At 57.2% G+C, this 23693-nt stretch overlaps 1 protein-coding gene across 3 annotated transcripts in view; it reads right to left on the minus strand.

Annotated features, from left to right (window-relative positions):
* The window catches only part of TBC1D16 (TBC1 domain family member 16), a 75223-nt gene that overhangs the window by 43164 nt on the left and 8366 nt on the right, over positions 1-23693 (minus strand). For 2 of the 3 annotated variants that reach the window (XM_027567490.2, XM_027567489.2), the window contains exons 2-3: positions 19981-20220; positions 16753-17344 (exon numbers count right to left, since the gene is read on the minus strand). In XM_027567490.2, coding sequence (XP_027423291.1) covers positions 16753-17344; positions 19981-20158 — 770 coding nt within the window. In that variant the 5' untranslated portion in view covers positions 20159-20220. Of the gene's footprint in view, positions 1-16752; positions 17345-19980; positions 20221-23693 lie in introns of those variants that run through there. The other variant, XM_027567488.2, reaches the window with a different exon arrangement.

Below are 23693 nucleotides of genomic sequence, written 5' to 3' on the forward strand. Positions count from 1 at the left end.
CGATCGTCAAAGGCTGGAGGAAGGTCAGACATGGCTCAGCTGGCTGCACCCCGCTGCACCGGCCGGGGCTTCTCCTGGTGAATCTAAATTCCTGTGACATCAGCCACTCAACAAACCAATTGCAACAGAGAGGGAACAAAACCCAAAGCATTAACTTTAGGGGTGAAGGGCATTTTTCTGGAAGGTTCTATGCATGGGATACTGGCCCTTTAATTGGTAATGAGCTACAGAGCAAAACTCAGTGGCCCCCTGCTTGTTTTGTTGGTTAGAGCCTCAAAAAACCAAGGCCTAATTCTGCCCAGTATAGTGGAGCCTGTCCCGGCCAGTCTTGCTGAGTCCTGGGCGTGGCCGTGACTCCCCGGTTCCGGCCGAGCTGGCTGGGGCCACCGCAGCCCGACTCACACCTGCCTTCTCATGCCAGGCCCTTTCTGGGGATTCAGACCCCTCAGTCCTGCCAGGGAGAAGCCTTTCAATCAGTAAAGGAGGAAAAGATTTCCCCAAAGGATGTTTCTTAATTGGAATTAAAAAAAAAAAAAACAAAATGCAGAGGGCTCAGTGGGACATTTTTCTACTGTCTGTTATTCAAACTCGACCTGGGTGTGAAAGGCCAAGCACAGTGACCTGGTAATCTCACTCACGGGCGGGATTCCAGGGGGCCCTTAGGGCATCCCAAATGTGGGGGGCCACTTAAGACCCTGACCAGCAACATTGTTTTCCCCTGATGGAAAAGCACCAGGAACACATTTTGCCCATTAAATAACCGGAGTGGGGGCCCCCGAGCTGAGGCCCTTCCAGGGGCACACCACAGCTCATGGGCTATCCCCTGGCAGGTGGTTAAAACGCCCAAAGCCTCCTTAACTGGTTACCTACCAGTCTAGGGAGCAGGTGGGTGGGACTCTGCCGGCTCTGTCCTCTCAAAGAGTGTGGCCTTGAGCAAGCCACCTCTGAGCCTGAGTGACAGAGAGGTCCCCAGTGAAGCACGGTGCTAGATTATCTCAAGGGTGAAAAGACATGGGCTTTTTTGCCCACCATAGAGAGAGTCCTAATAAGGGCTCCATGTCTTTGCCCTCCCCAGAACGCTACCTGGCTAAGGGCCTTCGCCGAGTTCAGAACCGTTTTAAAGGCCCCGTGGTCCCCATTTGGGCAAGCCTGAACAGGCTCCGTCCACAGGATGACCCTGGATGGCAGAGCTGAGAGGTGCTGAGTCACCATGGGTTCGAGCTCCCAGCCAGGCCACCCCATGAGCCATAACCCCAGGTGTGGGCCCTGCGGATGGCCTGAGGTCCTCACTAGGGGCCCCTGAGAGGTCAGGGATGCTGGCCTTTTCAGGGCAGGTTATGGTTGAACTTGAACACCTGCCAGAACCAGAGGTCACACCATGTGGTGGCTGTTTCTGGACCTAGATTTTGAAAACACCCACAATGGGCCAATGCATCTGGATCCCAGCAAGAAGGCAGGTGTGCCTACAGGCAGGTGGGGCGCCAGCCCGGGGGTCTCTACTCCAATCCATACCCCAGCCCCTGCCGCTCTGAACCAAAGCAAGAGGGAGAACGGGTTGGGCCCCTGATTGTGGCCACTGCGAGGCCCAGCACATAATGGGGTGCCACTCTGACTAGCTGGGTTCCTGCGGCCTCTCCAGCAGCCCTTGCTCATTTTGCCCATGACCCCGAGCTGCCCTTTGCCTGCTTTGCCACAGGCTGGGAGGACTCTAGAACCTTCATTAAAATAGAAAAGCCAGTGTTCACACTCTAAGAGGGGGCATAAACATGGGCTCTGGTCAATCTCAGCGCACATTAGATAAAGAGATTCCTGGGGGATGGGGCGGGGGACAGCTGTGCCCTCGAGGCGTGCATGCCCAGCCAGCCCCGCCCTGATGCCCCCCAACTGGATTCCCAGTGTTGGCCTAGTAGGGGGAGGCATACCCTCCTGGGGTGCTGGGGGGGGGTCGTGTTAGGGAGTTATTTAATGTGGGTGTGCACATACCTGTTTGAGTCCCTGCTTTCAGTTCTTTGGGAGCCTCCTCTTTATTCTCTACTCTTTATTCACGCCTGGGGTCAGTGTGTCCACACAGCATGTCCACGTGTGTCCAGCGTGCCGGGGGCCAGTGGAAAGGCCGAGAACCAGGCTGCATCCCTGTGTCTCCCTTCTGCCACGGGCCCCAGGGCCCACGCCCAGAGGGGCCTGCTCGGTTCCCCCGTGTCCAGAAGACTGGGGGATAATCTGTCTTTCGAAGTTCTGGAAAACAGGATGGTGGTATCTATTCCCTGATCTAATCTTGACAAGGCTCCGGCTTCCTCCAGGTTTTCCGGCCCAGGGAGTCTCCCGGAAGAACCAGCTTCCAGAGCCCAGCTCCTGATTTTACTATAAGCTGCTTTAGGACCGAACAAGCCATGTTGAGAGCTGGTGTCCCTCTCGCAGGGCGGCCCCCTCTGGCTAGGGCACCACAGTGGCCAAGCCAGGCTCTCCTTCCAGGCCGAGCAGCCCCAGAGCCCACAGCCAGCAGCCTGGGACTTCCCGAGGCCTGAAGTCCAAGCGGACAGCCTGCACAAGCTTACTGGATCTCATCGCGAACACTGGTTCTCAAAAGGCTGGAAAGATGCACACCCAGGTGGCTTCTCGCCATCCCAGTGACCCTGCTCACCTCAACTTCTTCCTTCTCTCTCTCTGCTTCGACTGTGGCAAAGTACAACATAAAATTTACCATTTTAGCCCCTTTTAAGTATATAGTTCACTAGCACTAAGCACATTCACATTGTTGTGCGACCATAACCAGCAGAACAACGTTGTCATCGTCCCAAAGTGAAACTCTGTCCCCATTAAACACTAACTTCCCATTCCCCTCCCCCAGCCCCTGACAACCTCGGTTCAACCCTCTGTCTCTATAAGTGACGACTCTAGGGTGTAAGTGGAATCCTCCAGTATTTGTCCTTTTGTGAGCGGCTGACTTCACTGAGCACAGTGTCCTCCAGGTCCATCCATGTGGCAGGTGGCCGGATGTCCTTCCTTCTTAAGGCTGAATATCCCACCGTGTGGATGGACCACATGTAGTTCATCCATCCACCCACTGATGGACACTTGGGTGGCTCCCACGTTTTGGCGACCGTGAGTAATGCTGCTCTGAATGTGGGTGCACCCATACCCGTTTGAGTCCCTGCTTTCAGTTCTTTGGGGTGCCTCCTCCTCTTTATTCTCTACTCTTTATTTACGCCGCGGGGTCAGTGTGTCCACACAGCATGTCCACGTGTGTCCAGCGTGCCCAGGGCCAGTGGAAAGGACGAGAACCAGGCTGCATCCCTGTGTCTGCATCCAGCTGACCACTCCCGGGTCTAAGAGCAGCCAGGTGCCTCTGCTCTGAGGCCAAGGCCAAGCGCGTCTAGAACCTGTCTGGTCTCTGGGGAGGTCGTGGTTGGGCTGATGTGGGGTCGGGGGAGGTCATGCTGGCAACTCTCTACGCACAGCACCCAGAGAGGAGGTGGAAGGTCAGTGAGGATCAGGGATCATCTGCAAACAGAGAGGCCACGGGGAAGGAGCATCCGGTGGTCCCACAGCGGAGGGCGCCTGGCGTGGGTCTGAGCTTGCGTCCCCTCCCCAAGAGCACACAGCCAGCCCTTGTAACTGGCCGAGCTTGCAGGCACTGGCCGGTTCCCGTCCATGCTAAGAGGGACTTAGCAAACCAGCCAAGGAGGAGGAAGAGAGGAGGGGCGGTAACAAAGGGGAGGGGAGGTCCCCCCCGTGAGGAGGTCCCTCGGCCATGGGCCGTCAGTGGAGGCCCGGGTGCGGGGCGGGGCGCCAGGAAGGGGCCGGGAAGCTGGCGGGCGGGCGCTGCGGGCAGGGGACACCCCTGGCTGATCTGGAGGAAGCCTGCCATTGCTGGGCACGCGAAGTGCCACCTCCGGAAAATGGAGTTTCAGGGGGTGGTGTTTGCCAGCCTTGTCCTTCCTTCCCAGGGGAAGCGGTGCGGCCGAGGCCCAGGACAGACCCGATCCTGTGGCCGGCCAGGACCAGGGTGGCCCGCTCTGCAAAAACCCGGGCCGGTGGTCCCGGTGCTCACGTGCTTGCCTGGGCCTCGCACGGCCGGGGCTGCCCGGGAAGCAGGCTCCTCGCACGTCTGCCCAGGGGGCCCGACAAAGAAGGCTCTCTGCAGGCTCCCCCCACGCTGCGGCCCACACAATGCGCCCTTTCACCCCAGGTGGCTCTGGCAGAGCGTGGCGACCCCCCGGGGTGCCTGGCTGGCTCCTGGCCCTACACTTCACTGCTCGTGGTCTGGAAGCTCAGGAACTGTCCCTTGCAGCCACCGTCAGTGGAAACTTCTCAGACGCGACATCCACATTTGTCATGTTGCTCCTACCTGCGGGAGAAAGCCTAGGAGCCTCTGTCTGTCCCACACTCTCTCCAAAGAGGGGGCCCATGACCCCAATTACCAATGGGGCCACTGGATCGCCAGAACGGGAGCACGGGGAGCGTGCACTGAGCCTGCAGTCACTCGACCCCTTCCTAGCAGCCCGGCAGCCTGCCAGGCTCGGAGAGAGACCGTAGCTACCAAAAATAATCCTTCCAGTGTTTAAATATTTACAGAAGCAAGACAGACCCTGGTGCCTCTACCATCTACAGAGTCCGGCCCTAACCGCCAGCCCTGGGGCTCCTGGGAGAGGCCCCCTGCCCACCCGCCCCCTCTGCTGGGCCCAGGGTCTTACTTACCCCCCTCCCCCTGACGTGTACGGGTCTCCTTCCAGTGACCCACAAGACAGCCATCCTCCCCCTTCCAGAACATTCCCACTGCCGGCTTCTTACTCCCATGTTCCCCAACCCTGGCAGGCACCTCCTTCCTACAGCCCTTTCTGGCTCCAAAGCCCTCAGACAGGTCCCCCTTCTCGAAAGCGTTTGCACCCCATTTTGGAGACCATTAAACAAAACGTAAGAGCAGAGGGGTGTGCCATCTAACCCTGGGCCGGTCTCCATGCCCCTCCTTCTCCTGGGGACCCACAGCTGAGACGGGGTGGGGGGGGCTCCTGGCCATGGACCTCGGGAGCACTTAGGGGCCATGCCCCATGCTGGCCTCGTGAAGCACCGGTCACTGTGCCCAGCGTGGAGGAAAAGGGGGGCAGTGAGGGCAGGGACTTGCCAGGGCACACCCGCCGGGCAGAGCTGGGATGGGACCCATGGCTTGATTCCAGCACCAACCATGCTCGGGGACCATCTGTGTCACTGCCTGCCACAAAAGTAAAGCCAGGGACTTGTCCTAGGCTACCGGCTCGCACCGGAGTCCAGGCCTCCGCTCTCAAAGGGCAGGACCATCAGAGAAACCACACTTTCAGGTTCCTGGAAGCAAGAAAGCATGTTCCAGATATAGGTGGGGGGCCGCCAGGAGCCCTTTGTCCCCTGTGCATCACAGGTGTTTGAGGAACATTGGTTAAAGTGGACAGAAAACCCAAGTAAAAAAGTCCTTGCTGATTACTCTGCTGGGAATGAATGCTAAAGCAAACAGAGTGGATACGAGGACATGTCAATCAAAAGGCAAAGGTCAGGGGCGCCTGGGGGGCTCCGTCGGTGAAGCACCCGACTCTTGATTTCGGATCAAGATGTCATGATCTCAGGGTCTCGAGATCGAGCCCCATGTCGGGCTCCATGCTCAGCGTGGAGCCTGCTTGGGATTCTCCCTCTCCCTCTGCACCCCCATCCCACGTGCTCTCTCTCTCTCTAAAATAAGCAAATAAACCTTTAAAAAAAAAAAAGACAAAGGTCATTCGCCACCGCTTCTCACTTTTAGGGAGAATTTCATCGGTATTGGGTTACGTTGCAACAGCCAGACGTGGGTCCCTGAAGACAGTGTGAGCTCCCCGTGTCCCTGGGAGGCACTGCTACGTCACTGCTTCTGTGACCTCACGCTTAGGTCTCTGGGAAGCTGCTGCGGGCTCCCTGCCTGGGCTGCTGATTCAACACCGAGGGACGCCCGGGGACCCTGGCCTCCTGCTCCCGAAGGCGGCTCCATGCCGTCGGAGTGGAAGAGCTCCCCAGAGAGCATCCCTCCTGCCCCCATGCAACAAATCATCCAGGGTTGCATCAAGGACCCCCAGAGGGGCTGTCATGGTTTGTGAGCGGAGCAGGGAAGGACAACGTGCCTCCCGAGTCCCCAGGGAGTGCTCCCTCTCCAGGAGGCTGAACTTTCTTCCTCTCGGTTTTGGAGGGATTGATGCACTTCTTTCCTCCCCCGTCCTGACAGCTTTCATAGAAAGAGGCCAGCTTTCTAAAGAGCAGATGGTCCTTTGCAGGGCAGTCAGCAACAACATGATTTCAAGGGGACCCCCCAGGTGCAGTCGCTTCCTTGGGTGACACCCTTGGCTGGGGACCTCCCAAATCCCTGCTCAGAGCCGGGGGGGGGGGGTCAGGTCTGCAGAACCTCCCTAGCAGAGGCAACCAAACACTCTCCAGCCCTCCCCCTAGAAGCTGCCCAACCATCATGGACAAAGACAGAGGGATGTCCGGGGGAAAGGGCTGCCCAGAGAAACCTAAACAAAAAAAGCAGGATGCCAGCCTGGGCTGGCCAATGCGGTGGCCCCAGGCCACACGTCGCATCAAGCACGTGAAGGACAGTGAGTTAACCCTGAGATACGTTCTACGGGTAAAGTACACGTGGGGTTCCCAAGACTCGGTCCGGAGACAGAATGTAAACACTTCTTACCAATAATGGGAGCTGATCACATGTTGCCATGGTAATATTTGGGGCATGCTGGATAACTGTTAAAACTAATTTTACAGGCCTCTTTTTCACTTTTTAAAAAGGGTGGCTGTTGGACCCACACAAATACACCCAACCAATTATTGGCAAAGATGCAAAAGCAATTCGATGGCAGGATGGTCTCAGTGGCTCTGAGCTGGTATATGGGAGCCATGGGGTGTCCCGGCTGGGCTGATGGTGACACAAAGCCACACTACTGTACAGAACTCTGCACGCACGCAGCCCCCGATGGGCCCTTGGAAAACTGGCCAGACCTGTGGGGTGTACCCACCTCAACTTCCTGGCTTGGAAGGCATACATGTTTTTTTTTTTTTTGCAACTTCCTGTGACTCTATAGTTCTTTCAAAATCAAGTGTTCAAAAACGAGACTATTAGAAAATTTTAAACCATGTACATGGGCTCAACATTACATTTCTGGTCAGGGCTGATTGAGACCAGAATCAGCACATTATGGCCCCCACTGTCTGCCCTTGTTACAGTCCAAGAGCTGAGAACTTGTTTTTAAAAGAATATTTAATTTTTTAGGGCAGTTTTAGGTTTACAGAAAAACTGAGTAGAAGGTTCCTAGATATACCCCCCACCAACACACACCCATGCACATGATTTCCCTATTATTAACATCGTGCGTTAGCACGGTTCGCTCGTTCTAACTGATGAACCAATAGTGATTCATTACCATCGATAACCGAAGTCCCTAGTTCACACGGGTTCGTCTTGGTCTTGTACACTCTGTGGGTCTGGCAAAGGTACAATGCCGCACACCTGCCTTATGATCATCCGGACCAGCCTCACTGCTCTGAGCATGCTCTGGGCCCTCCCTACTCCCTCCCACTCCACCGGCAGCCCCGGCTCCCGATCCTCCCACTGCCTCCCGAGCTCTGCCCGCCCCCGGATGTCCCATAGGTGGGATCACACAGTACGGAGCCTTCTCACATGGCTTCTTTCACTTAGCGATATGCATTCCGGGTTCCTCCTGGTCTTTCCGGGACTTGGTAGCTCATTTCTTTTTAGCAGTGACTAAAGTCCCCTGGTCTGGAGGGACCACAGTCTCTTTGTCCGTTCACCTACCGAAGGACATCATGTTTGCTCCCAAGTGTTGGCAGCTATGATAGAGGCTGCTACAAGCATCCGTGGGCGGGTTTTTGTGTGAAGAATGGTTTTGAACATTTCTCAACGTTGAAACAAATCAAAAGGAAGGGAATATTTCATGACACATGAATGCTCCATGAATTTCAAATTTCAGGGTCCATAAATAAAGTTTTATTGGAACCCGGCCACGCCCAATTGCGTGCATACTGCTAGTGCGTGCTTTCTCCCCGAAGCCAGTCTCTCGGCCAGCAAGCCGCGCGCTGTGACCCCAGGCAAGTGACACGAGCTGGGAGCGCCTCTGCGCTCTCCGGGACGGGGGCAGGGCAGGACCGGCCCTGGGCCTTGCTTCAAGGATTAAATGCGCCAGCTCACACTAAGCTCGTGCTGGGTTGAATAGTGTCCCCCAAATTCATGTCCACCTGGAACCTCCCAATATGACCTTCTTTGGAAATAGGGTCTTACAGAAGTAGTCGGTCAGGGGTCTCAAGATGAGGTGGCCCTAGATCTAGAGTTGGCCCGACGCGCAGAGAGCAGAGTCTTTATAAGAAGAGGAATCCGGACGCACGGAGGGGGAGGCTACATGAGAACACAGGCAGGGATGGAGGGACGCAGCCGTAAGAAATGCCTGGAGCCCCCCAAAGTGGGCAGAGGCAGACAGGATCCTCCCCAGACCCTCGGAGGGGGCGCAGCCTGCAGACACCTCGATCTCAGGCCTCCAGCCCCCAGACTGAGAGAATCCATTTCTGCTGTTCTCAGCTGCCCGGTTTGTGGTCCTTCCTTGCAGCAGCCCCCAGACACCAACACAAAGCACTTCCCATCTGGCTGCACGCTGTCAGGCGCCCGGCAGGTGTCCGTGTCCTGCGGACCATGCTGCTAACAACTACCGGTGACCCACTGGGGGCTGACTCCTCCCCACACGCTTCCCTTTACTGCCTTACTCTATCCCCACAATGGCCCCATTTCACAGATGAGGAGACCAAGGCAAGGGGAGATGAAACACGTCACCAAGGTCATGCCCTAAGGGTCATGGTGGGGCTCAGGGTCTGACCACAAAGCTGGCCAGACTCCCCGCCCTGCGGGACCCACAGGGCCTCCCCCACCAAGCCTGCCTGTCCCTGCCCTGCCCAGATGGCTCCCCTAGGCGGGACACTGAAGGACAGGGCACTGTCCAGGCCCAGAGTGGGCTCCCGGGCAGCCCCTCCTGCTAAGGGGCTCCCACGGCTGAGGGCAGATGGTGAAGGGCACGTCCTTGGCCCTGGACACCCGCCAGGCTTCCTAGCCTGCCCCCCGGAAGCCGCAGGCCGGTCCACAGGGCTCCGACCTGCTGCTGCCCTTCGCGAAGCCGCTTCCTTCAGAGCCGGGTGTCGGCCACCACAGGCTCGAGTGGAGCAGCTGGTGACTGCCACCTTGACTGGGGGGGGGGCACGCGGAGGGGAGGGAGGAGAGCCGGCACGGAGCCTGCCGAGTGCTACAGAAACAGAAGACAAGATTAGTCTTAACGAAGCCCAGAACAGATTGCAGGGTGTCGGGAGATGGGATGTTTTAAAGAAATAAATCTCAGCTCCCAGTTACAGAAGCACAAACAAACCCAAACAACAGATCTTTGGAAGCTGCCAGGTTCCCGGCTGCCAGGCTGCTGCTGAGGGCCCAGGAGGGGCGAGGGCGGCTGTCCCTGGAGCATCCGCAGGGGCGTCGGGGCCCCCAGGCAGGCCCACGACGGGGCGCAGAGGTGGCTTCCTGAAACCTCGAGGGAGGGGACGCGCCCCTCTACCTCCCCACCAGCTTCTGGCCACTCCACCTCCTGTCTCTCTGGGACCCACAGCTGGTCGGGCAGGCGGGCACCCCCTCTCCTGTGTGGTGGCAGCCGCTCCCAGGCCTTCCCCGCCCCCATCTGGTCCTGCTGCTGCTGGAGCAGCCTCCTGGGACGTCCCCCAGTGCAAACATGCTGTCGCCTCGCCTGGAGGCTCCCCTGGCCCCCCCCACGCCCTGGTCTGCTCAGGGTCACGTCTTTCTCGCCCCCTCCCCTGCATGGGCGCCCTGCCGGCCGGAGGTGGCTGTGCGGAAAAAGAACGGCCAGGCTATCCATGGGAACCGCCGGAAGCAACTGAGAACTGTGGTCTCACACCACCGGCCGCCCTTGCTGGCTTAGGGGGACCCCGGACGGCACCCCCAGGTCCCTCGCGGCAGCTCCCTGGCAGCAACACCTCCAGGCATTCAGACCTGGGCCACTGAGCCCACCGCTTCCAGATCCTTCTGAGAGGCTGGAGTTCTCGCCTCCTGTCTGCCCCTTGTGCACACAGGCCAGTTACACCGACGAGGACGACAGATATCAATAATTCAGCCTTTACGGCTGATAGCCTGGTGTCATGCAGCCTTTTCCTCCTAAAGGCAAAAAGCACTTAAGATACCATTTATTTCCGCCTCGCGTCCTGTGCGGGGGCGGGGGGGGGCGCCTGGAGTCGGGCAGTGATGCCCCTCCTCGTGGGCTTCTGCCACCCCTGGGAAACCTGCCGCGGGGGAGGGGGCACCAGGCCACCGGTACTGTGACCCCTTGTCTTCCTACAGATAATCTGGAGGGCCCTCTGTACCACCTTTGTCCTCCCCACAGCGACCGTCTCGTGGGGACCAGCACTGCCGGACACAGAAGCTTCTGGCCCCATGGGGCTATCAGAATTTAATTCATTGAGGACCAACAAAATTAAAAATCTTGCTCAGTTGCAAGAGGCCCATTTCCAGGGCTCGACAGCCACACGTGGCCAGTAACACCCGCCTGGACAGCGTCCACTGCCACAGAAAGTTCTGAGGCATGGCGCTGCCAAGACAGACCCGTAAGGCTGCGGGTTTCAGGCGCAGCTTGAACAAGGCGCCCAGAGGGTCCTCCCCACCCGCGGGCTGGCTGGGGCTTCAGGAGCATGGGGGAGAAAGTTCCAGCCGGAGGCGGCAGGGCTGGGGAGTGGCGGTGGAATGGCGGACCGGCTCAGGGGGAAGATCAAGAGCAAAGGTTGGAGGCAGGTGGGCATCCGAGCAGGACCCCAAGGGCAGGTGGGCCCAGCGTTCACCAGCCCGCGTCCCCCCGGGGCCTGTGCCCCCCTCGTGTAGACCCACGTCTGAGCGGGCTGGGCCACGGCACCCAGGAAGCCACCATGAGAGGCCACCCAGACAGTTCTGCAACCCCGCACGCCGCCCTTCACTTGGGACGGCCACCCTGAGCATGCGCCAGGAACCACAGAGGATCCAGGGAGATGGGAAACTCTCCCCAGGGGTGGGGACCCAGCTCTGGGGACCGGCTAGCAGGTCATTAGCATCAGTTGCTGGCAGGACCTCAGTGACCGGCCAGCGCGGGAGAGCTTTTTCTTTTCTTTTTTTTAAATTTTTTTTTTTTTTTTTTGACAGAGAGAGACAGCGAGAGAGGGAACACAAGCAGGGGGAGTGGGAGAGGGAGAGGCAGGCTTCCCGCTGAGCAAGGAGCCCGATGCGGGGCTCGATCCCAGGACCCAGGGATCATGACCTGAGCCAAAGGCAGACGCTTAACGACTGAGCCCCCCAGGTGCCCTGGGACAGCTTTTTCACTGACAAGCGTGCAGGCCCGGCCGGGGGGAAGCCAGTCTGAGTCGGGCAGGACTTCACTGGGCTCTCTGCTTTTAAAACTCGGTTTTTATCATAAAATGAATATAACCACAGAATAACATTGTTGAAAATCAAGAAAAGGAAAACATTACTCATAATCACAGGATCTTAACATTCTGGCACACCATCCCCTAACCTGTATTGTTCAACACGGTGGCCGCACACGCCATTTAAATTCAGATCTCTCAACATTATGTAAACGTAAAACGCGGTGCCTGAAGCCACACCAGCCACATTTCCAGAGACGCCCAGCTGCGCACGGGGGGCCAGTGGCCACCACATCAGAGGCACAGATCTGGAGTCTATCCCGCGTGGCAGGAGGTTCTCCTGGGCCTCCCTGCCCCGGATGGCCTCACCCATGCTCCGGGCCTTTTCATAGACTTTAGCCAAAATATGCGTGGGATTTGCCACCTGCTTTGCTGCAGAGACACTGTGAATCTCCATGTGACAGTTCAGCCTTTCTAAACACTGTGTGTCCTTCCTTCTGGTGGCATTGAGGTTCTGAACGTTCGGGAGTCACAGACACGGAAATCGCGTGGTGCCCCCTCCTTAGGAAATGTGTGTCCATGAGCACACAGACAAAAAGTATCCTAAGATTTCAGGGGCTCACTGACCCCAGATAAAACTCCCTTGTCTGGTAGGGTGAACCAGAGTTGAGCTAGTTCCTTCTTGACTATTGGATATTTAAATGCTTTCCCCCTTTTCTCCATTATAAAAAGTACTGTGATGAACATCTTCACGCAAATGTGTTTTATTTCTGAAATTCAGATTATTCCTTAGAATGCGTTCAGAAGACATTCGATTTAGGAGACAGGAGCTGTGCTCAGCTCTTCCCACACATCGTTGATGCACTTCCCAGGGCGGGGTCGATTGACAGGCCACCCGGGGGTCCACACGGGGGGTCCTGCTATATTACAGCCTCACCCACTGGCTCTTCAGACTGGACCGGGCGACTTCCAGGACAGACAAATGACAGGCTGGCCAGTGACCTCGCTGCTGACCTTGCCCCATGATCATCGTCACCTGCATGCCAATCCCAAGCCCTAATTCCTGATGCCGTGGAAGGCACAGCACTGAGGGAACACAGAACCCAACCCTGCTCTGGGACTCAGACCTCACCCCGAACAGCAGCTCTCCTCGGCCACTCATTCCCCAATGGGCCTTGAGCGCTCATTTGGTCAAGGATTTCAGGCCGTCACTGTGCTGGGAGCTGGAGCGGGGGGTAGGGTAGAGCAGGTGCCTTGGCCATCTCGGAACAGGGCCCTGCCCGGCTATGCCCCACAGGAACGGATACCGCCCTCACATAACGAAATGTTGGAGGGACTCTCAGATGCAGGGGGGTTGGGGGGGTACGCCTCCTCCTCGCCCGTCCCCAGCCCCACGGTCAGCCTCCACGTCTAGTTCTTAGGTTCTGCCACTAGAGGGATCCCGTGAGCCAGTCCGCCCGCACCCCTCCTGGGGACCCAGTGCGCAGTTACATTAGGAACCTTTGCTCCAGGAGCGGCTATGGGCACATGCCAGTCCTCAAAGCCAAGCCCGGCTGCAGGGTGTCTGCTCCAGCCAATGCTGGCGCTCTGGACCTCCGCCCTGGACCTCCGCCCAGACGCCCTCTCTGTCCAAGGCACAAGGACCACACCTCTTTTCCTGTAGTACCCTTCAGAGCCATGGTTCTCAACCAGGCAGCACGCTGGGAGCCCCTGGGACCCCTCCCAGCAGCTCTGTTTTAGTTGATCTGGCTGCCACCTGGGCATTAGGCATTTCCAAGGCTGCCCAAAGGCATCCTCACCTGCAGCCGGGTGCGGAGTGCCTGGTCTATAGTGTCCCGTACAGCTGACACTTTAGTGCAGGATTTCCAGCCCCATCACCGTGTGGGCACTGTGTGGGGGTGGGAAGGAGTGGAGGAGCACCATCCTTGCTTCCACGGTCTCCAGTATGGTGGCTTGGAGAGCAAAGGAGCAAGTGAACGTGCATTGCGGGGACTGGCCCAGTGCCCAAATCTGGCTCTCATCAAAATGGCCTATGAAAAATGCAGATTCCAGGGCCCGTCCAGCCCCTTCCAGAATCCACATCTGCTTTTTAAAGTTCCCAGAGACCTGTCATGTGCAGCTGGGCCGGGAACCAGTGTGCCTCCATGTAACACCCATCAGGTTCTGTCTGGCAGGCCGTGTCCATGTCAAACCCCCCTACCCCGGGCTGAAGACATAATCCTGGCCAGGAGGCAGGGAGGGCTCCATCCGTCTTTGTCCTGTCGCAGCCCAAAGCCGCAGCCTAACCAGACTGCTGGGGCCGGAAGAGCAAGCACCACAGAATTGCAGGGACTCTGCAGTGGAGGCACCTCCGTGACCACAACACAGTCTTCTCTGCATACCCAGAGATCGATCCACCATCTGTGAAGCAGCTCTAAGCAAACAGATGACCCCAAATGAAACTGGGTGGGGCCGGGGTCTGGAAAGCAAACATACGGCTCTGGAAGCCTTACCCCCAAAAGGCCTCCTAACGTGGCCGCAGAACCCCGGCACCCGAGAGACGCCCCCCTGCTTTCGCTCGGGAGTTGGCACACGGTACAGAGTGGGGCTCTCGCATCCAACGGCAGTCGGAATCACCTGGAATATTAGCCAGCCGTGAACAGGAGGTCCACATCCTCGACATCATGCTCCAAGAAGCCAGACACAAAGACCACATGTGGCACAGGCACCTGGGTGGCTCATGTCGGTTAAGCGACTGCCTTCGGCTCAGGTCATGATCCTGGAGTCCCGGGATCGAGTCCCGCATCGGGCTCCCTGCTCGGCGGGGGGTCTGCTTCTCCCTCTGACCCTCCCCCCTCTCATGTGCTCTCTCTCATTCTCTCTCTCTCAAAATAAATAAAATCTTTAAAAAAAAAAAGACCACATGTGGCATGGTTCCACTTACAGGAACCGTCCACAACGGGCAAACCCACAGAGACAGAAGGTAGATTAGTGGTTGCCAGGGCTGGGGGAGGGCAAATGGGGAGTGGCGGCTTAGTGGGTGTGGGGGGGTCTTTTTGGGGCGAGGAATAAGTTCAGGAACTAGACAGTGGTCACCGCTGCACAACTGAATGCGCTAAAGGCCACAGAATTGTACAATTTTAAATGGCTACAGTGGCAAATTTTGTGTTATGTGTATTTTACCACGACTGGAAAAACAAAACAATTTCCCTACTCTGGGGCCGCCCCTGTCTGTCTGGAAGGGTTCTCAGCCTTGGCACTGAGGCACGTGGGCAGGATCCTCTGTCATGGGGGGCGGTCCCGGGGATTGTGGGGTGTTCAGCAGCATCCCTGGCCTCCACCCGCCAGCCAATCACATCCCCATCCTCGGTTGTGATTCAAGTGTGTCCTGAGACTGCCACATGTCCCCTAGGGCAGAATCGGCCCCAGGTGAGAATCACTGCTCTAGAAGCATCTGGAATTGCCTGGGCATGAGAGTATAAAAGGTCCCCTGATTCTCACAGGCAGCCAGGGTGGAGAACCAGCAAGGCACGGGGGACGGGGAAGGAAGCCAGCAGTGAATTCACCGGGTAACCCCATACAACAGATGTTACTGTCCTCACCTTACGAAAGAAGAGATGGAGGTTCTAAGAAGACACAGAGCTTTCCCAGGCTCATGCCAACCGAATTCCCAAATCCAAGCTCCTTATGTGATCAGGGGCGCTACAAGGCCCATTACACCAGGCCCTGATTCTGATTCTGCCACTAAGACCTCAGCCATGAGACCACAGGCCAGGCCCAGGACACCTGAGTCACAGTAAAGATGGGAGCTCAGGACCTGTCCCTCCACCTGGGCCCTGGAGGTGCCGGGCACCAGCAGGGTGGCCCACCAGGGGGAGCTCTGACCAAGCCCTGTGGTGTTGCAGAAGCTAGGCTTGCGTTCCATTCCTAGCCCGCTTCCCTGGTGGGAAACACCACACAGCTCAGTGAACCTCATGGGGTACAGTGGACCGCTCCCCTTCATATATGCTCTCCAATAGCCGAGACAGAGGTTATCAGTCCACTCTCAGGCTCTAATGGACCACATCTTGTTGAGGGGATAAAATCAGGAAAGAATCCATCTCAAATTCCTTCTCCTCTGCTCCCTTGCTTACGTCTGTCCTGTGTGACCTCATGTGCTCCGGGTCCGGGGCAGAGCCATCTGGGCTCACTTCCAGTTCCGCTGGCTTACTGGCTTTGTGACCTCCAGCAAGTTAAGTAACCTCTCTGAGCCTCGCTTTCCCTTTCTATATATGGGGGTGATGTTAAGACCCGCCTCACAGGGTTTGGGGGTGCTTGTGAGCATCAGCGTAAGTAATCCGTGGCACACACACCTGGTGCCCACGCAATGCTTGAACCATCCACCCCTAGCCCGTGCCTGGCTCACAGCTCCAGTTCAACGATCGTGTGCTGGCTGAATACATCAGCGCTTAGGAGCGTGCTCACCACTGTCTACCTAGAAATCTAAGGAGAGTGAGGACCACAGCCAGAGCACGGGAAGGGGTTGCCGACGTCAGGGGTGGCCCGTCCTGTGCTGGCCCCGGCCGCTCCGGGTTAGTGCAAGCCCACTGTTCATGAGCCTTGTGCACGTCCACCCCCGTGATGCCCTGCAGACCCCTAATGATGCCGTGTGGTGGCTGCTACACGATCCCCTGACAGGTTCACCCCAGGAAGCTTAAGTCCTGCCCCCACCCCCGGCTCTGCCTGTGTGGCCTGAACCAGCAAGGCTGCTGCTGTGCCCAGGCATCTGGCTCCCCTGGGCTCTCAGGCTATAGAGGGAATGCCACCAACATTCCCCCAGGACTGTGCTCCCGCCGCTTACAGCTCAAGGGTCTGGGCAGAAAGGCTAAGGTTCCCCCGGGGTCAGGGGGCTGGGCCACGTGCCTGGCTTGGCTGCAACCCCGTAAGCCTTATGCCACCAGCCAGGAGTCTCCGAGCATGCCTTGGGTCTGTGGGATGGCCGACAATCTACTGTACCCCCAGTGATAAGAACTGGGATTCCCAGGACCTGGCCCCGTGGGGTTTAGTTTGGGTTATGGGGCAGGTCAGACTTGTAGGGATGGCTTATTGTAAGTGAGGCCGCCAAGGGGACAGGAAGGAGAGAGAAGGTGGAACCCCCCACTGCGGGTCCTTCGCCGTCGTCTTGGGCAGCATCGACGATGGGACACGGGTGCTGAGGCCCTGGCTTGGGGAGAGCCGGACCCCGGCAGGGCGAGACACAGGCTGCCCTCACCACTCAGGGAGCAGAGGCCTGACACACACAGCTGCCCCCCGCGAGGCCCAGGGCCGGCCTTGGGGGTCAGACGCAGCACTCACCCGCTCTCGCTGTCCAGGAACACGGAGCTGCCACTGTCCACAAGGGCGGCGCTGATGGGCGAGAGGCAGAATGGCGAAGAGAAGGCGTCGGAATCCGAGTCAAAGGAGCTGTCCCTGCTCACACCGTCCGCCGACAGCTCAAGGGAACCCTCCTCCTCGCCAGCCTCGGGCCGGGGCTCCCGCCCCTCCTCTGGCCCGTCCTGCGAGCTGACCCCCGACAGGATCCCGGAGTCGCTGTGGGCTGGCGCCGGCGGGGCCATCCCCAAGCCCTGGGCCAGCTTCTCCCCGTCCTCGGAAGGGGGTGAAGGGCTGACGTGCACGGCGTCCTGGATGCTCTGCACCACCACCAGGGCATCCTCGTCTCTGGGGGTCAGGGCGGGCCTGGGCTCCGTAGGGGAGGGCTGGTGGGGCGTCCCCAAGCTCTGGGCGCGCCGGCCCCGCGGGCGGGGCGCCTTGCGCACCGGGGAGCTCTCAGGGGTGATGTAGCGCAGCGCCTCCTCGTCCTGCTTCTGGATGCGAGAGTTGGGGACCCACGCGAGGATGAGGGTGCTCCCCAGCAGCTCATCCTTCTCCATGTACAAGCACAGATAGCCTGGGAGGGTCAGGAGGACAGGCAGGTTAGGGACGGTGGGGCCTCCGTCTGGCTTCTGCTAGAGGCCACGCCCCGAGACAGCCCGGCCGGGGGGCGTGGTCAGGCTTGAGCTGAGTGAAAGCTGGGGGCACTTAGCAGATTCGGGGGCACCGGGCTCCCAGGCAGGGACCTGTCGTTGTCTTTCCACGCACGGGGAGACCTCCTCCAGCTCAGAGCCCCACCCCGGCCACAGTCTGGCGGCCCCGGGCGCAGCCAGCCTCCGGGTCTGGGTGAGCCCAGGGGCCCAGGAGCCCAGGGGCCCAGGAGCCCAGGAGCCCGGTTTCACCACAGCTGGGAGCGATGGAGGCTGTGGGCTTTATTTATGTATCATACTAAATAAATCCAAAGAGGGGCGTTTGGGTGTTTTCCGGTCAGTCGGGGTCTCAGTGTATCTTCTTTAATGCGGCTTTCTGGAAGAAGGGGCCATCCCCGATGTCAGGCACCAGACCGCGGACAGGGGCGGAGAAGAGTGGTTCTCCGAGGAGGCAGCAGCTATGGGTGGGCTCTCTGGGCCCCTGGACGCTCAGTCTGGGGGGAAGGCGGCACTTCCTGTCACTTCAGGATGTCCTGATTTCTGGGCCGATCATGCCAGGTGCCCAGACCTCCTAGTCTCCGCTCTGAAAGCCCCTGGGGCTGGAGCTGGGCCCTCACATCCCTCGGGGCTCTGAGAACCTGCACCGGAGTCTCCTGAGCCTCGCTCCATTTCCAGAAGAGGTGGGGACACTCAGTGATAATGGTAAGGTGCAGGGGAGGCCACACTTTTCTACACCCTCAGATCCTGCGGCTCGGGGATTGGGAAGGGAGCCCCAGGCCTCTGCCCCCACCCCCCACCAAGCCTTCCATCACAACAGCATCAACATGAAGCTCTCCCGAGGCTGTGCTGTTCTTTCCGATTTAGACCAGAAGGGCTAACACTCTCAGACCCGGCCCTAGAACCTCTGCCTCCTCCTTGAATCCTCAGAGTCGGCCCCGTGGTCAGGCATCCACGGCCATGTGCCACCCAGAGCCTGCACCCCCTTCTAGAGCACACGCCGGGGATGCAGGATCTTGGAATTCCCTGTCTGCAGCCCAGAACCAGCTTCCAGGGCCTGCTCCTGAGCTGTCTGTGGGGGCTGTGGACAGGCTGGGGTGTCCACACGTGGATGCCCGAGGTCCCTCATAGCGCAGGAAAGAGCTAGGCTGGACCTCGGCTCTCCTGCTTTGGAACCTGTAGGGGCTGATGATTCCAAACCTGCACCTGACCATCTGGGTGACTATAAAGATAGACTTATCGAGGTAGGAATAGTTCATTAACATAATTTAAACTTTTTGTATTTTAACTAATTTATTCAGTATTCTGTTGACACATAATTTGCATACAGCAAAGCGCTCAGGCCTGATTGTAATTTATAACTTTTTTAGATGTTCTGACATCTGGTGTGGGGCCTCTGACTGCGCTGGGTGGGCAAGTCCACAGGCCACAGCCAGGTTGCAGGTGCACGGTGGGGCCTGAGCATCCTCCAGCAGCCTGGGGAGGCTGCAGGAAGAACGAGGAGTGCCCACCCTTGCCCCACCTCCACCCCGGGCAAGCGTTGGGAGTGGCCCAGCCTCTCTGAGCACCAACTTCCTCGTCCAAAAAAGAGGCCTGCCTGCCTGGGGTTCCGGGCACGCTCATGAAGTTAACATACAAATAAAATAAAGCAATCCATGTATTTGTTGCAAGTCATTTGCACAAATGACAAAGGACCACACAGGACTTGGGTATCACCAACCCATCATTTTGTCCCTTCCATGGGGGGCAGCGGGGCTGAGGGAAGTCAGTGCCCGGCCACTATGACCAGATCTAACAGCCTCAGATCTGCCCCCAGCCCGAGGACAGCCACGGTCAGGTACCCGTCCTGGAAGAGAAGCGAATGCTTTGCTCCGTGCTGTGACCTGCTGCCCTGCCATGCACTGGGCAGTTGGCCACCGCCGCGTCCTGGGCCCTGGAAAAATATGCAGTTTCTTTGTCTGTGACTTGGCACAAGATGGCAAAGCCGCTGACACCACAGGAAAAGTGTCCACCCCAGGCTCACGAAGGCCCTGGCACTGGTGTGTCCCGGGCACGGCCCCAGGGGGATGAATTCACGGTCCCTGCATCTCCCTGCTGCAGACTCCAGCTGATGTTTCCTGCCCTAATTTCAGAACAGTGGGGTCTGAGGACAGGTGGAGACGGGACCGGTGATGTCCATGGCCTGTCCCACAGTCCGCCTGGTTCTCATCACAGCCTTCTGGGCTGTGGGAAGGGAAGCAGCCACCTAGCTTGAGGGGTGGGCTCCTGCCACACTGGAGGGGGCCCTGGGTACTGGCCAGCACCCACAGAGGAAGGCTGCCCGCTTCCCAGCCTGTAGGCTCCCTGCTCCCAGCAGCCTGGAGTGACCTAATGTCTTCTTCTGAGGCCGATTGCCCATAAACTGTCCTGCCCCATGTGTGTAAGTTAAAGGTCACCAGCCCCTTCGAAGATGGGGAAATTAGGACAAATGGGGAAGTGACAGGAAAGCTTTCCAAAGCTATGGCTTCGTTACTTTCGAAAGAAAAGCAAGCCCCTCTACCCAGGCCCTCCCACCTCCTGGGCTCACCTGGGTGGTGCTCCCCCAGCCCCTGCAGCCCCTCTGGTGGGTGCACACAGACATTGTTCTTGGAGTAGATGATCTCCCCCTCCAGGACGGAGGGGGGCCCGCCACCACTGCCCGGGGTGAGGGTCAGGAGGTCTGAGGCTTTGGAGGAGGCCCGGCGAAGGAGACGGCCCAGAGACATTGCCGGGGGAGTGTTTCCATCCTCCGCACGCTTCGGCCCAGGCGGGGCTCGTCCAGATGTGGCTGGGGGAGAAAGACACAGAGGAGGGGCGTCAGGCCAAGGTCATGGGCTTGAGCCAGGTGTCCTTGGCGCTGCGTCCTGCCTCACACCAGTAAGCTCGAGTTGGATGGTGGTTCACTAACTACCGGGATGGGTCCTGCTAGCACGAGGCCACGTGGCACCATGCACGTTTGAGGCCAGGTCGTTCTCAGTTCCTTCCCATTATGACAGCCAAAAATGTCTCCAGGCATGGCAAACGTCCCCCGGGCGGGGGGGGGGGGGCTCTGCTCCCCCATGGTGATCTCATAAAACTTCCAGACTTCGTGACTCTTGATCTCGGGGTCATGAGTTTGAGCCCCACGTGGGGTGTTGAGATTACTTAAATAAATAAAAACTTAAAAAAATAAATAAAAAAATAAACAAGAAACAAAAGGATTCGATCCAGTATACATACAGAACTCCTAGAGAGTCACCAACAAAAGGAGCAGAGCGTCAATTCACAGAAGAGTAAATGGAAGAGCTGATAAAAAGGAAGAATTCTCAGTCTAAACAAAAGCCCAACACCCAGCAGATGGGCCGAAAGCCATTTCTATTTCAGCCAAAAGCCCAACAATCAAAATCACTCGCTATGTGAACTAACCAGACGCTTCCCATCGGTCGAGCCCCGGAACACAGACCACCAAACTGAGCCGTGGAATGAGCCACGGGTGTGAACTCGCCCGTATAAACGAAGACATGTGCGCAGAGCCATGCTGCCCCTGGCCAGAGATGGTGCATGTCCGAGGCTCAGACCGCGCTGGGCAGGGTGCAGGCCAGATTCATGGGGCGGGGGCAGGGGCTGGGACGGAGACATCTGCAGAGGGACTTCACCTTCCCCTTTGAAAGGAAAAAAATGAAGGTGAGAGCCAATATGATAAAATCGTTGATGGATGGATGGATGAACTACATGTGGTCCATCCACACGGTGGAATATTATTCAGCCCAGAGAAGGAAGGACATCCGGCCACCTGCCACATGGATGGACCTGGAGGACACTGCGCTCAGTGAAGTCAGCCACTCACAAAAAAACAGATAGTGTAGGATTCCACTTACACGAGGCCCCTGGAGTCATCAGATTCAGAGAGAGAGAATGTAGGATGAGGGGGCGCCAGGGGTTGGGGGAGGGATGGGGACAGGGAGTTAGTGTTTTGGGGGCCAGAGTTTCAGTTTGGGATGATGACAATGTTCTGGACAGGGGTGGTGGTAATGGTCTCACAACCTTATACCACTGACCTTGCACTTGGTAAGGTGGTACATTTTTATATCATGTCTATTTTACCACAATAAAATGATATTTTGAACCATCAACTGGGTATATTACATTGTTCTTTGAACCTTCTGCATTTTTGCACACTTCTCCTCAAATCCAGAGCTGGTTTGCGATGTTCCCTAAGTGAGGATCTTTCTGCTTGAGGGTTTGCACGGGCTCGTGGGGCGGAGGGGCGGGTCTTAGGGTGCCCTTCACTGTCCGAGGCCATGGGGCTCCACGCCGGATCCTCAGCCCACCTGGCTCCGTGAGGGCCCCTCCTGTGCCCCCAACTTTGTTCTCGGGTCTCCCCAAAAGGGCCCTAACTCTCCCAAGCACAAGATTCTTCTAACCACCTCCTGAAAGTCACCCCTCCCTTGTCTGCATCTTTACCTAGAAAGATCCATCACTCCCTTCTCCCAAATCACTGAGGTTCCCAATATCAGCATCGCCTTGAAAATCGCGGTTCTGGGACCCTCACCCCCACGGCAGAGGGTCCCACAGTGTGAAAGCGGCTGCAGACAGTAACCAGTAGGTGTGTCTGCGACCCAGTGAGACTTGATTAACAGACTCTCTCCTGAATCTCACAAGTCACCACGTGTCACAAAAAATTTCCTTTCAATTTTTTTTCAACCATTTAAAAATATAAAATCCATCCTCAGCTCGAAGACTAGAACACAAGCAGAAGGCTCGATTTGGCCCATGGGCTGCAGACAGCTGACCCCTGGCTCGGACCACCATCTGGATACTCGGCCCCTCTCCACCCAAACAGCCTCTCCGGGAAGCCTTCCTGGCCTCTCCAGGTCCTCCTTTGTCTCCCCCACTGGTTCTAATGTCTGAACTTTGAGGCACGCCCCGGCACCTGCCAACCTCGGTATGAAATTCTTAAAAAAAAATCACATGGCCCCTACACATCATGTTGTCTGTCCAACTAATTGTCTAGAAAAACGATAGTTATTCTAATGATGATTCTGTTGTCCAGAATATTTTTAGAATTCCAGAATCATTCCAGAATGACAAGGTCCCTTAATGAGCCGTACAAGAACATGAGTCCCTTCTTTCTAGACCCGCGCTGCCCGGTAGAAATGTAATTCGACCACATACGCAATTTCAAATGTCCCACTAGCCGCGTTTTTTAACAGAAATGAGGAAGATTAATTTTGGTAATATACTCTGATTTCACTCGTTATTTCCCAAACAGTATCATTTTAGCATGTAATCAATATGAAAACAATTACTGATGAGCTGCTTTGCATTCCCTCAGCCTCTGGAGTCTGGTGTCTGTTTTGCGTTAAGTGCATCTCAGCTGGGACCAGCCGCACTGCAGGGGCTCGTGGCCTCCGTGTGGGCGAGGCTGGGGTCCCACCTCCTTCCGGGGCCCTCCGCCGGTATTCCTTCTTCATTAATCCTTCTAACTGCCAGGCTGGGCTGCAAACAACTCTCAGCCGATTCTAAAAACCAAACCGTCCTTCAGTGAAGACGTTTGCCCCCGTGGAGGGTAATCAAAAGAATGTGCTGGAAGATTTGAAGGGGATCCCAAAATACAAGTGCTCACATCCTGCCTTTTCCCACACACCTGATGCGGAGCGGATGCTCTGGGCCACTGAGGCTCTGGCAGATGCGTCCTCCTAAATGCGAGGTTTTACAAACGAGAGAACGGGGTCCGAGCATTCAGTTCACTCAGTGAGCAGAAAAACTTGGCTCCTAAGACCTTTGTCCTCTGTGTTCAGAGTTTGGCTCCCACCCCACCCCGGTGGGCAGGGGACAGTCCCCGCAGCTCTGGCCCCAGGGTGTCCTGCAGAAGGCCGTGCCCTGGGGGTGTCTGTCAAACACCCCCCACAAATATTCACTCCCTTGAGACACTCCCCACTTATTCTCTAAATGCATTTGTTCCTCTGTGAGCTGACTTCATTGAAATGAAACCTGGTTCCCAAACTCTGTTCTCTATCAAAAACTACATGCGGAGAGAGTCCTTGACCTATTTTTTTTTTAATTTTTTTTTTAAGATTTTATTTATTTGACAGAGAGAGACAGTGAGAGGGAACACAAGCAGGGGGAGTGGCAGAGGGAGAAGCAGGCCTCCCGCGGAGCAGGGAGCCCGATGCGGGGCTCGATCCCAGGACCCTGGGATTATGACCTGAGCCGAAGGCAGACGCTTAACCGTCTGAGCCACCCAGGTGCCCCCTTTGACCTATTTTTGAATGCTTTTTT

Source organism: Zalophus californianus, chromosome 16, assembly GCF_009762305.2.
Source record: "Zalophus californianus isolate mZalCal1 chromosome 16, mZalCal1.pri.v2, whole genome shotgun sequence".
NCBI lineage: Eukaryota > Metazoa > Chordata > Mammalia > Carnivora > Otariidae > Zalophus > Zalophus californianus.